The sequence below is a fragment of the Rousettus aegyptiacus genome, unplaced genomic scaffold (assembly GCF_014176215.1).
Source record: "Rousettus aegyptiacus isolate mRouAeg1 unplaced genomic scaffold, mRouAeg1.p scaffold_m13_p_12, whole genome shotgun sequence".
In the NCBI taxonomy this organism is placed as follows: domain Eukaryota; kingdom Metazoa; phylum Chordata; class Mammalia; order Chiroptera; family Pteropodidae; genus Rousettus; species Rousettus aegyptiacus.
The window spans coordinates 81980769-81995352 of NW_023416287.1; the positions used below are offsets into that span (position 1 = coordinate 81980769).

Here is a 14584-nt window from a genome sequence, read left to right on the forward strand (position 1 = left end):
GAAATCTACATTCATATGTTTGGTATGTATCTCCAGTTTTCCGTGTCCAAAACTAAAACCTGGATTACTGTTCTCACTTCAGAAACAATCAGAAACCTTCCTTCTCTCGTTTTGTTACTCATTTTAGTAAATGTCACCACCATTGCCTAGTCAGTCATACCCAGATTCTTGGAATCAGTTTTACTCCTCTAGCTGCCATACATCCACATCCAATCTCTAAATGAATCCTTGTTCTGTCTTGAAAAAAAAAATTAATTCAGAATTCACAGTCCTCACTACTCCATCACTACCATTTTAATTCAAGTTATTATTAGCTCTCACCTGAACCATTGTAAGAGCCTCACGGTTGGCCTCCCTAATCTCCCTCTCACTGCTGCCCACCTGTTCTGTACACAGCACCCAGAGCTGCTTTCTCAGTTGACAGCAGATCACCTCACATTTTCCTCCCATGTAACTGCCATGAGTTTCTTATAACACTTGGAATAAAACCGCATGTCGAGCGGGCCCTGCCTGAACCATGCTGACTGCCATCCTCTCTGTCACCTTCTGCACTCCCTCTGCTTTATTTTTCTTCATGGGACTTCCTACTATTTTGACACATATATTTCTCATTTGGTTTGTATGTCCCAACTAGACTGTAAGCTTCCTGAGAGCAGACTTTGTTGACGTGCACTTAAAACGGTGCCTGATATACAGCAAGCACAGGTGGGTGTCAAATGAACAAAAGGATCTGTCAGTTAATAGGTGCTCGAGCTAGAACTTAAACCCTGGTGTTCTCTTGTCTCCTCTCTTTCTCCCCCCAGCCCCCACCCCACTCATGCCATCCAGTAATCCTACACCTTTGAGGAGCAGGACATACAAGTATTTTGGCCACTCAACTAAAGATTTGGTAGATATCATGAACTTCTGCTTCTCTTATTTTACTTTTTTTTATTGCTGAGCCTCAGACTGTCAAACAATCAGCATTTCTTCCTTCCGTAGGCAGGAAAAGGCTATGTGCATTCAGTAATATCCTCTTTTTTGTCTATCTCCTATTTTAGTCTACAGTCCAAAATACATTTAGTACCCAAAGCAAAATGAGATTAAATTTCACTATATGACACAACTTAATTTGAAACTCAACCAGAAAAAAAAAAGTACTTTGAATCAAGGAGCATTTGAATTTTATACTCTCCTGATTATAGGACAAGAAATGACTAATTACTTTGAATTAGGGCCATTTCGATTAAGCTAAAATTAATGAATTTTAAAATACCAAATTAATTTTCTGCTTTAACAAAGTTATTTTATGGTTTTTATTAAGAGATATAATGACTTGCTTTTTATGCCATACAGGGTATAAGAAGTTTAAAAGCAGTTTTAGTAACTGCATTACTACAAAGCACCTAGTTATAGAAATATTTGATAATTATTCCATATCCATGAGGAATGTACACTGCATTGGAATAATTTTTAATCAAATCAAGTACATGTATGAAGCAAAGGAACGGAATTCTAGATGGCAGTCTGCCATCCTTGTTCTTTGATGGACATTAGCAAGTGGGAAAAGGTTTTATTCACTTGGTTACACTTTGAAATAAGTGGCCAATCATTATTAATTCATTTTGCACTTATTGTAATGGCATAAATCATCATAAATTCATTTGGTTTAAAGTGCATATAATATGTTCTCCCACGGGAATTTCCTTGTAATTGAGCTATTAATTAATGTATTTTTTTTAATATGACATTTTTTTTTCCCCTTCTCCACTATTCAGAGCCAAGGATGGTTAGTGGTCATTTCTTCATTTACAATTTTAAGTATGAGGAACCAGTTTAGCTTAACAAGGCCCGTAGACTGACATAGGACCAACCAAAACCCAAGAAAATGGCTATGTATGTTACCTAACAGTTCAGCAGTAATAATTGCGAATGATCTCTGAGGGCTCTTTGGAAAAGTCTCTGAAATGCTGTGACCTTGTAACATTAATAGTAAAAAAGAATTCCATTCTTCCTTGATAAACATGATTTGACTCTGGCTTCCGTTTTAATCACTGATTCTTAAAATTCCTCTCTCTGGCCACTGGTTTTCTGTCACCATTCATTGGCTGCCATCAAATCCAAGTGCCCTTGGCTGCAGCAAGGCGGCCTCCAGCACCAGGGTCTCTGCCCCCTCCTAAGGGACCACCCTTCCCCGTGTCCCTCCTTTAGCCTCTTAGGCTACGCGATGCCTGTTTCCTTCTTCATTCGGTGTGTACCGATTGCTAGAGGGCTTATGACAGCTGGTTAGAGATTTGCCTGTGGGTCACCAACGAGTCCTACAAAGTCTTCATGCTTCCAGGGAAGCATTATGGGAGCAAAAACTTAGGCCAAAAAAAAAAAAAAAAAGGAAATAAACATTACAAATGGAAAGCCGAAGGAAAATGTCACTGATTTTATACAACTTTTTAAGTGTTCTTTTTCTTTTTCTTTTTCTTATTTAGTGCTGTTTTTACACATCTGGAAACTAGGTTGAAAAAAATACCTGATTCCTCTGATTCTTGTTCATATCATGAACATGTTATGTTAGTAGGGTCCGTGGTTATATGGAAATAAAGGTTTGAATTAGTATTTCAAATGTTCTATTAGTGTACATAACTGGCATTTGACTGTGTTTATAGTGAGTAAAAGGTGGCTAACAGTGTTACTTGTATCAAATGAATGATACTGAAATATGTAACTATAGTTCTTTATTGTTAACAAAATGTTTTCATGTAATAGGCATTCAATAAATGTAGTTTGTTAATAAAGTGATTGTACACTTGGTGATAAGGATAAATCCAGAAAACAAATTAACTAAGTAATAGTGTATGTGTATGTGTGATGGCGTGGATAGTAATCTTTTAAAAGATGTAGTCATCATAACAAGCCAGATACTATAAAATTTTTTTAATCGATGTTTTTCATTGGTCAGGTCATGATTAGACAATATTTATCCTGACAAAGCAAAGCAACAAGTTAGTCACAGTGTAATAGTGTCGGCTTTTTGGCCACGGGCTAACATAGACTTTATTTCGCTGTCTCTGTCTGAATCCTTTTCTCGTCTTTAGCATTTTGCTGTTACAGCAAAGAGTAAATATTTTCTTGCAGCTTTGCTTTTTTGTAGTACTTAAAAAAAAAAAAGTAAGATTGAAGTTAGAACATACACACAAAAAGCTTGAGCTAAAATAGCACTAAAATATGAGCTATTGTTATCACTGCTGACTGCATGACAACAGAATTAGTCTCTCAAATTCCAGAGGGTCTAAGTTAATTGTGATTTATCCAATGCTGGATTATAGTGCTTTCTGCTTTCTTACAGGGTTTTGTTAGGTTTCGATTTGTTTTCCAGTGTTCTGAGGCTGTCTGCATTTTAGTAGTTCATTTGGACATCTGACTGGACATAGAGGGGTAGTGGTGATGGTGATGGTGATGGTGATGGTGATGATGATGATGTTGGTGATGGTGATGGTGTTCTACTCACTGAATTCCCACCATAAAGCTGCCACAGTATCTGTACTACTCACCTACCTTACAATTAGGAAGGATGAATTATTTGATAACTTGACCTTGAATATGGTCCCAGGTTAACTTGAATAATGCTGAATTTCACCTTGTAACAGGTTGAGTTCGGAGCCCCTTGGCAGTCTCAGTTAAGAGCCAGTAGGACTTATTAGTTGCGACACTAAACAGTGGGAAAAGGTGCCCTTGCAGGTCCTTGAGACAGTAGATTTATTAGAAATTGCAGTTGTCTCCAGACTTTTTGGTATATCGTGGGCCAGGAAAATTGCCAAAGATAAAATTTGAGGGTATTTAGCCATGCCTTAAATTTTTTACTTTGCTGAGTATAAACATTAAAAAATAACCACTGTCTTCGTCATTTTATTAAAAAACTTTTATTCACCATAAAAATAGTAAGAATATAATCTTAGAATAAGCACTCCTTTAAGGTGAACAAATTTAGCCTTATGAAAAAGACTTCTTACATTGTTTATATTTTTACCATGTCACCATAGAGTCAGAATCTTCCCCATGGGCCCACACAAGTATATGGTAGACTCTTGGAAATTTCTGATCCATATGTAATTTTGTTGACTATGCTGGGCACATATAGTGTAAAGTAAATTTTAGTATTTGCCAAAGCAACAATATATATTAAGAACAATATGTATTAAGGACTTAATTGAAAGCACTGTGCTAATAAGCCTATATTACAAACATAAAAGTATTTCTAAAAATTTTCCTGTGTCCTAGGGACTTACTCATTTAGCAGATGTGAAAAGGTAATAAAATAAAATAAAAAATAAAAAATAAATTAGCTTTAGACAATAGAATAAATGCTAAGAAATTCTATATTGTTTTTTGTTAAGTGTATGGACAATAATAACTATATAAATAAGAATTTCATTCTAAGCTAAGCAGGGAAGATGGGGCAGAAATTTCTAGCTACCTATGCAATACCATTCTCCCCTTCCATATGAACAAAACCTCAGTTTCGTTGAAGATGGCCGTGTGCCCACCTAACAAAAACTACATTTCCCATCCTTCCTTGAAGCCAGGGGAATTATTATATGATACAATTCTAGCGAATGAAGTGTAACCAGACTTAAGAAAGGGGCTTGACTTAACCGGAATGTGCTCTTTTTGCCCTTCAGCAGTTGGCTCTTCCTGCCTGGAAGGTGGACACAGTGCTGGCTGTGCAGTTAACCGTTTTGTGACCATGATGCATCTAAGTTAGAGCCAAGACAATGAAAGGATCTTGGTGTAGCTATATTTATCTGTTGAACCGGTGATGGCAACCTTCTCAGTGTATAAGAAACGATGACACATGTAATTTATTTAGTCTTCTGTTTGGGGGAGACATTGGTAACTACAGCTTAAATTATTCCATAATTCAGAAGGAGGAGGAGATTGATCATAAAGGATATAGTTTTAAATCCATAGTTGGGTGGAGTGTCATGAATAAAACATGGTTATAAATATGTACATTGTGTTCACAGATGTGTACTGATTGTTACCTGTGGCCTGAGCCATGGCAGCCCGGACCCAGGCCAACAGCTAGCTCCTTGCCTTCCACAGTTCTCAGTTATCTGATCTAACACATAGACACAGATTTTTCTAACATCCTTTTAATTTAAAAATTCTGTGATTTTAATAATCCATTTGCCTGGGAATAAGTGGATCACAATTAAAAAGACAATAGGGGCTTGCCCGTTTCTAATCAGAAGACAGCCCAAGTATTGATTTTCCAAAATGGAAATCTGATCATACCTCTTCTTTGATTAAAACTTCCCAGTGATTCCCAAGTGTTGGAATAAACAAACTCTTAGCATGGCATAGCATATAAGGTCCTTTGTGATGAGGCTCTAAGAACCTGTCCTGCCTCATAGCACTGTTACATTTAACTCCCCTTGCCCTCTGTCCCCTTGCCCCCCATCTCGACCCCTTTCTTTTCCTCCACAGAATTGCCAGCCATACTGAACTTCATGTAATCCCTCGATCCTGCTCCATTCTCGCTCATTTCCTGGTCCTGAGACATGCTGTTTTCTCTGCCTGGGGTGCTGTCTTTCCATATGCTTCCCTTTGGAGTGGCTAACTCCCACTCATTTTTTAGGTTTTGGTACAGAAGTCACCTTTCACTGAAAAGCTTCTCATACCTCTAAGATGGGGCTAAGTGCCTCTGTTAAGTTCTGTCTTGGTAACTTGTGCTTATAAATATAACACTGTTTATAATATATTCACGTCACCTATTTGTTCACCTATCTCCTGAACTAGAATGAATTTCCTTTAGGGGAAGAACTGAGTCTTATTCTCTTTTGTTTCCCAAGCCCCTAGTACAATGTAGCAATATTCTGTAAATAGATATTACATGAATCTTTCGATGGATAGACTGAGACCAAATTATGGAAAGCCTTGAATGAATGTCAGGCCAGTCGTTGAACTTTTTAGCACTGCCACTGTCGAGTCTTTGTGACGGAATCAGTCACGGTGGCAGATGATCGGATTGTCTCCACCTTGCATACTCAGTGACGTTCTGTGGAATAGTGGGGTATGAGCATAAAGTAAGTAAATTTGTATTTCTGTACAAAATTAGATTCCATCCTATGCAGTTCAAATGCAGCCTTTATTGGGTACCAAAAACTTAAGAAAAATTATGAGAGATAAATTTCAAAATCATAAAATTCTGTCTCAAGACTTTTTCTATCACTAAAGAAGTTACCATCATTATCTTAGTTTGAGCTTTTTCACCACCTTGGTTCATGTTGCAGAGCACCTACATTGGTTAGAAATTAAATCTACCCTAAATTAGAGAATACAATATAAATTGAAACAGGAATAAATTATCCCTCCCTTTTTATTATTATACAATGATTTTTTTAAAGTTGGTTCCTTAGCATCAGCAGAAAGAATCTACGATTAGGAAGTGTGAAGCCCTAGGCATCCTCCATTCTTCTCTCAGAACATCAGTGTCGTTACTGCGTGAAGCACTGAGGTTATGTAAGCATCCTGTTAATCAAGGCTCGAAATCAAAAGGTTTAACTTGAAAATCTTCTTCATCTTATTTTATTTACATGTTTTCTTTGAAATAAGTTGTCAGAGATGGATATGGAATTTTAACATTTGTATTTCTTTATCATTCCAAAACAGATTATTGAAAAAAAATTATGCTCTTCCTAGTAGATTTAAAATTTGTTTGTTAAACAGGCTGTCTTTCTCTCCCGTTCTCTCGATGCCCCACCATGGCCTGCCAGAACTGTAAAAAGTGCCCTCTCAGCATTTGGGGGTCTTTGCTTTATACTACCTAGAGACTGAGTTGAACTCAAGGAGAGATGCTTTGGGGGACTTTTGCAATCACTGAATGAAATGGGAAGTGATTTAATTTAAGGGAGGGGTGGGGGCGTTACGGGGTACCTGTGTTTCCTGCTGAGCCAGGCACGTCACTGTGAGGGTAGGGCACACTGCAGGGGAGCAGCAGGCGCGCCTTGGGGGGCCACGGCCATTGCAGAGCCAGGGGTCTTTTGGCTTTTCCTTTTCTGTCCTTCTGTTGGAGGGCAAGTGATCACATCCCCTATGCTATCCTTCCCATTGTGTCAGAAAAAAAATGATGGAAAATATCAAGAAATGGGCCACTTATTATTTATTATTGCTCTCAGGAAAAAAAAAAAATTGTCAGAGAAGTGAGGAAGCTGCCTCTTGAGTCCCCGCTGCAGCAGCCGTGAGAAACCAGCCCCACCCCTGGTATCCGCGGATGCTCCCACCGGCCACCAGCGCAGAAGTGGTAGAGTGCAGTTAAGGAAAATGATGATTGAAATGCTATAAAGCATTGTGCTTAGGAAACTTGACTTCCTCTTTGCAATATTACTTGCCAAGGACCCACCTCCAGGGAGCCCTAACCCTCAGATTGGAAGCCATTGCCACGGTGTTTCAGGACGTCTGCGGAGAACAGCGGTGGGGGTTCCTCTGCAGCTCCTACGACGTCCTGCAAGTAAAGAAGAAGCGGGAAAGTGCTAGATTGCTTGGCATTTCGAAATCTCATTCTGACAAACTGGGACAGGGAGCTGCGTTGGAAATGTACGTGCTGTACAGGCAGATTTATTTTCCACTTTAGGTCCATAATCTGCTTAAAGCGCTGTGCTTGGTGGTTTGGGAAATGTAGAGTGATATGCAACACAGGCCCCACCCTCAAGGAGCTAACAAACTGGCTAAGGAAAAGGGACATGCACAGAAATGCTTGCTTTTAAAATATCATATGGTAAGGGACACACAGAGCTGGCAGGACATAGAGAACGGTGGATCGCTTTTTTGAAGTTTACTTTTTATGGTTCACAAAACTTGAAGCTTTCCATATTAATTTCCATGGCAAGGTATGAGAGTAAAATTCACAAATACATGCATGAGTAAAGTACGAATTGGGGGGATGTTTTCTCAGGAGGCTTTCCCTTCGTGTGTACCTTTTTAGTTTGCTGCAGGACTGATTAAACCAACGTCCATGGCCTCTTGAAAAATTTTCTGCAGAGTTAGGTGGGTAAGTATATGTGCGTAGTTTCCTAGGAAAAGGACCGATGGCTTTCAACAGATGCTTAAAGAGTTCCATGACTAGGAGGAAGTTCAGAAGCACTAATTTACAGACCGCAATCACAGACTGTTATCTTGGCTTTACATACACTTCTCTTCACTTCCCCTTCGATCCATTCTCATTTAACAATCAGCTATAACATAAAATGAGTGTTTTTATTTGTCGAATGCACTAAAGTTTATATGCCATGTTCTCAGTTTTGAAGACAGACAATTTCGACATATTCATAGTGAGCTGCGACTGCCATTATTGAGTACTCACCAGTGCTGGGCAGTTGACAGTACACTTTGCATGCATTAATTCATTTAACACTCGGGTGCTTCATGAGAGATAGCTGTTATCCCCATGCTACGGACAGGGGAACTGAGGCTCACTGAGTACCTTCCTAAGCCTGTCCCCTAGTACGTTATGAAACTGTGGTTAATCCTCTGTCTTAAATCTGAAGACTGTGTTCCCCTAGCCAGTACGCTATACCGTTCTATGATTTATAAATGGTTTTGTCTCTTCTCTTCAAAAGACAAACAAATAACAACCCTCTTCTAAATTGCAGTTTGCTCTTCACAATCCCTTGTGTTTTTCTTTTTTAAATGTCAAAATGCCTTTTGAAGTAGATGGGTTTTGCAGCTTCATAGACACCGGGCGCATGTATGCACACAGTCAGCGTTGTCTTCAACATGAAGCGTGGTATCTGTATGTTCATTAAGATCTAGATGACTTCATCAGATTTAAACATCAGGACAAGCTGTTTTTTTAATTTAACCAACTCGTTTGGAGAATTTGCTGCACACTTTACACCATCACTCTCGGTCGGAACACCTGACTCTGGAGGGACACACCTGCAGGAGGCGAGGCGTTCTGCCTTCTCCATCCCTCACCCCACTGGACAGATGTTGTCTGTAATGAGAGGTGCCACTGGTGGGAGGTGTTTGACGTATGAACTCTGTTAGATGCAGAAGAAAGGTGAAGAAATGCCATGTTACATCACTTGAAACCATCTCCATTTTGCAGCTTGCTGAGTAGGGAGAAACATTGGAAGTTTAGGATCACTGATATGTTTTGCAATTATGTCTGCTTATTTATATATAATTTTTATGTGATTAAAAACACTTTAGAATATGGTATAAAATATTGTAACCTGAATTATTTCTTTAAGGTATGTGGCTCAGCAAATTATGAACTTGACATCTATCACAGTCTTACTGTTCAAAGCTGTCCTTCAACAACAACAAAAAAAGAAATTCAAAGTGGTTTATGTTTGGGATATATGTTTCAAAGAAAACGAAAGTAAAACTACTTTATTTCTCTGCCTCTTATTTTGTAATTTTAGGCAAAGCACTGACCTTTCTTCTGCTGCAGCCGCCGAGCCCCAAACTTCCTCCACACAGCACCATCCGAAGAACGGCCATCGACCTGATTGGACGCGGTTTCACAGTCTGGGAGCCTTACATGGATGTGTCCGCCGTCCTCATGGGGCTCCTCGAGCTCTGCGCGGACGCCGAGAAGCAGCTCGCCAAGTATGTGCTCAGCTCCCGTTAATTCGTTTTTGTTTTCTTTTCTGTTTCTGTTTTGTCATCACTTACCCTCTTTGAGTTTTTAATAGAAAAATCGACAGATATCTCAATATGAAATTTTAGGATATGGGTAATGAAAGGGAAGCATGTTCCTATCATTTTGACACCATTGGAATTTAGTACTGACCCAATGAATGATCAGCAACACAGTTTTAAAATTATGTTTATTGTGCCTTGAGACGTTATCTAAAAATAATAGTATAAATGACAGTTTAAACATATCATTTATAAGGAAAATGATATATATACTTAATGCAAAAATGTTTTTGCAGATAAAATGCATGACCCTATTCATTTTAATTTTTAAATCGACTTGATCGTAGTTTCGTTTGCTCACAGTGAAAGAGCAGGGGACAGTGAGGAGGGGGATGGAAGAGGGAGACGAGCCAAGGGAGTTGCTGAAGCGAAGCGAGTGGGAAACGCTTGGTGACCAGGCGGCTGGGAGTGGCAGGCCGAGAGGGGCCAGCGTCACCCTGAGAACTCAGCCTCCTGATCCCCGGAAGGAGCCTTTTCTTTTCCTCGGTGGCGTAATACACGTGACACGGAACTGACCACTGCAGCCATCTTAAAGTGTGTAATTCCGTGACATGAAGCGCATCCCCCGTGTTATGCAGCCGTCGCTACTGTCAAGTTCCCAGTAGCGGTCGCCCCGCATGGAAACTCCAGACCCATTCGGCAGTCCCTTCGCCGTCTCCCCGCCCGCCAGCTCCTGGCAGTCACTAGTGTTTTCTGTCTCTCCGAATTCGCCCATTCTGAATATTTCATTTAAGTGGAATTATGCAGCATGTGGCCTTTCAGGACTGGCTTCCTTCACTGAGCACGGTGTTTCCAAGGTTTGTTCACGTAGCGTGCGTCGATGCTTTATTTATTTTTTTTGTAGTTGAATAACATTCCATGCTATGGATAGACCACATTTTGTGTTTATCCATTTGTCTGTTGATGGACGTTTGGGTTGATTCCACCTCTTGGCTACTGTGAATATTGCTGCTGTTCATGTACTGGTCTTCATTTGAATTCCTAGTTTCATTTTTCTTGGGTAGAAACCTAAAAGTGGAATTGTTGAGTCATACGGTAATTCTCTATTTATCTAATTATTAAGGAAACACTGTTTTCCACAGTGGCTGCACCATTTTACATTCTCTGAGCAGTGTACGAGAGAGAGTTCCATTTTCTCTGCATCCTCGCCAACCCTTATTTTTTGGTTGTGAGTGTGAATTCCTGGTGGTAGAAATTCTCAAACTGTCCCATGACACGTCTCTTAATGTGAATGGTGTCACCTCAATGAATGGAAGTACATTCTTATCACTGTTAGTCTAAAAACAAAACAAAACAAAACAAAACAAACAAACAAACAAAACCTAGTGTTCTCTGCTCTGCCCTTTTCTTCACAGTTGCCTTTCTCATAGCCTGTGGTTCTCTCCTGTTCCAGCCTGCTTTGGGCTGTAGCCCTTGGCTTTGTCTACAAATTGAGCACTCCTAGCCCAGGGTCCCAGATTGATTGCTAGGAGGAGGGGATTCATTTCAAACGTACACAGCTGTCCTCCCCATCACCTCTTACATCACCATGCTTCCTAAACTTCACCTCTATGTCTCCCTAGCTGTGTGCCCTTCAGCAAATTACTTCACCTCTCTACCTCGGTTCCGTCTATAAGTTGGGGCTAATTAAAGTACCTGCCTCATAAGGTTGCTGTTACATGGGTTTATATTTGCAAGGTGCTGAGACGAGGATTAGCACACGTTAATTAAAGGGATGGTACCTATATGGTGGTAGTATGCTGGTGATGCCATTGTCATTGTCCTAGTGTCCAACAGGTGAACAACTGCCCATTTCTAGAATGAGCAGGTTGACAGATGGCAGCCAGGATAGTTCCTGGAGACCAGAAGTCTGAAGATTCTCTAAGGGTTAGGAGGGAACGTGAGCGCACGGGTCTGCGGCAGGAGTGAAGGCTGGCCTTCGCGCGGGGCCCCAGAACATGTTTTCAGCCTTCGCCCTCCACTTGCTGCAGCTGCCATGCACACCCAATGAGTCCAGCACCAACTCCTGGTGATCTTGAGAAGCCTTCAACATTTTTCTATTGTTCTTCAGTTTTACTTTGGCCTAATATTTTAGATTATTTTCAAATCTCATCGAAACACAATTTCAGCAGTTTGCACTCTTATTCTGTTGCCCAAGAGAAGTGATGGGTATTTATTTTAGGTTTAGGTTTTAGTTTAGATTTTTTGTTTATTGTTTGTTTAATGGTTCGTTTCGTTTTTAAGTAAATTTACGTGAAGCGTGTATTAGCAAACATAAAGATGCGCTCCTGTTTTATCTACATGTACAATATCTGCAGGCACAAATACTACAGTTTTTCAGTAGGTAATTTACACCTCGCTATTATATCCTTTTCTGTCGTGAAGATTAGTATGACTCTCTATACACGGCTCCGAATAAATGAATGTATCAGCATTTAGCCTTGAGGAGTTCAATGTAATTTTCATCATGATAAATTGCATAATAAGCAAGAAAATGTTTGCTTATTAATCTATAACAAGAATTAGATTGAAAATGCCCTGTTAAACCCATCGACACACTTGGCGCAGGCTGCAGAGGGGCTGAGACCGGGAGGGATGGAGCAGCGACATGCGCGGGGGTCCCCTGGGCGCCTTTTCCCCTGGTGCCGACCAGGCCGCCCCGTTCTGTGCCTGATTTGCTGTGTAGACACGATCCCAGGCTCGGCCGCCTTGCTTCTGACTCTGAAGTTAAGCTTGCTTTATGAAGCTTTTATGTTTGGCTCATGCTTTTTTAAATTTTAGTTCATGTTTACTGAACCAGAAAATACACAGGCAGTGTTCCCTCTTTATTCCCATTCTTGTGAGTTTATGAGGGAGGGGTTTTCAGGAAGGGTCTGCTACCCAGTCTGGAGAAAGCATATTATAGCTGTTTCTTTCTTTCTCTCTTATCGATATCCTCTGTCAGAGATGACTCCTGTGAGGTCTCCTACAAAAACTATATATGTCTCAAGATTAATAGGGCATTTTTCCAGAATTAATAATACATTATTTCAGAAATATGACTTAGAATTTTATATCTTTAAAATAAAAATCTCACCAGTTATTTTCCAATGTTTTCAAATATGTTCTCAAACTTGATTTGTTTTATTTATTTTTTCATTTATTTATTTACAGCAGAAAAGGAAAGCTTTATTAGAAGGGAAAGTACATTTCCAGACGTAGAAGCAGGCCTGATCAAGCGAAGAACGGCTCAGAAAGCCCTCAAACTTTAAATTATGTTTATTAACTAAACAAGCATTTCTTGAGCAGCTAATATGTGGAAGGGACAATGTTAGGTATTGTACATAGTTATGCATCAGACGAAAGCCCTGTCTCCAAGGCACTTGCATTCTTACAGGAAAGATAAGATCCGCCTGGAGATGGCATGACGTGAAATGAGAAGGAGAGTCAAAGGCCTGGACGTTCCGAGCATGAGAAGAGACAGGCAGCTGGGTAATCAGAGAGTACGCAAGGAGGGGTTTCACGTGAACCTTTCGTTCGGTCGATTATGCGGAGAGGTGGGGAAGGGCAGGACATGGAAAGGACAGCGGTGGGGAAGCACAGGCATGCCCGGAAGATGCTGGACCGCACCTTACAACTCATGGCAAGCCACAGCGAAGATTGCTTTTAGCTGGTTTTATTCATTAATTCCTTGCAGAACTTAAACTGTGGGACTCTCCCGTCTAAAACTCGAACATCCTTCCTAGTTTTCTCTGGGGAATAGACATTGGTTTTACCTTAAAAAGAGTGTTAATGAGTTTTTTCTCCCTGCTTCCAGCACCTGCCACATACCTGGCAGTATGCAGGCAAACAGGTGCGGAATGCAGCCCTCATATTGAATGCTTGCTCCCCGTGAGCTTCTGTGCGATACACACCATAAACGTTCCCATCTAAATATAGGGAGCTCAAGAAATAGGCATCATCACCACCATTTTGCAGACGAGGAAAAAATGAATCCATTGTCTTGTCTACAGTAACACTGTGGCCGGTGAAAAAGATGGAATTCAAACTCAGGTCTTGCTGACTCCAAAAGCCATGCTTCTAACATTGTGCCATCTTTCATTCAAAATCTAACACCCACAGACTTAAATACCAAATAAATTTAAAACAACCTAATAAAAGGACATAAAAGTGGTCAGCTCAGAATTTCCAGTATGCTTTCAGATTTTTAAAATACATTTAATGAAATCATTTTCATTGAGAATTGTGTCTTCTAGAAATTACAAGCCTATTTAAATATCAGTAAGCTTCGTGAGTGCTTGGGCCATGTATTATGCATTTATTTTTATTTATTCATAACAACTGTCAAGTGGCTTACATGCAGTAAACATTTACTAAAGTCATAGAATTTTAGGGAAGAAAATATTCTTCAGAAATATCTGATCCAATGCCATCAATATGCTATTAAGTTAAAGTAGGGTTTAGAGGGATTAAACTACGTGTCTGAGGTCACAATGCTACAATAAGAGAGAAGACTGTCACTTAGGTCTCCCGATGCCCATTTTGCTGCTCCCAGATGGTACGATTCTGCCACCCTTTCTATGACAAGTGATCTACAGGTAGAATCAGATGCAAAGGATTTTTTAAATGAATGATTGTTTTTAAATCAATCATCATTCTCGATGCACTGTTTAATACAAAACGGAGGCTGTACTTCATTGAAACCATAGGTTGAGATATTCCCAGCTACTTGTGGGAAAAATAGAAAAGTGTGATGTTATCTTTTGTACAAATTCATAAGTTTTAGGTCAGCATGGTTATGTACATATCGATAAAGTATTAGAAACAGTAGAAAATCCTACTTTATAAAGGAACAGAAAAATCCTTGCATTTCTGGAAGGCTAGACGTCCGTCTATACGTGTCTGGGTCTATGATTTTGTTCCATTTTCATAGTTCATGGTGCAG

General features: G+C 39.9%; 1 protein-coding gene across 5 annotated transcripts in view; it reads left to right on the top strand.

Moving 5' to 3' along the window:
- Positions 1 to 14584, top strand: part of WDR7 (WD repeat domain 7) — a 274160-nt gene that overhangs the window by 180134 nt on the left and 79442 nt on the right. For all 5 annotated transcript variants that reach the window (XM_016129135.2, XM_016129138.2, XM_016129137.2 and 2 more), the window contains one exon: positions 9402 to 9588. In XM_016129135.2, the coding sequence (XP_015984621.2) occupies positions 9402 to 9588 (187 nt within the window). The remainder of the gene's footprint in view (positions 1 to 9401; positions 9589 to 14584) is intronic.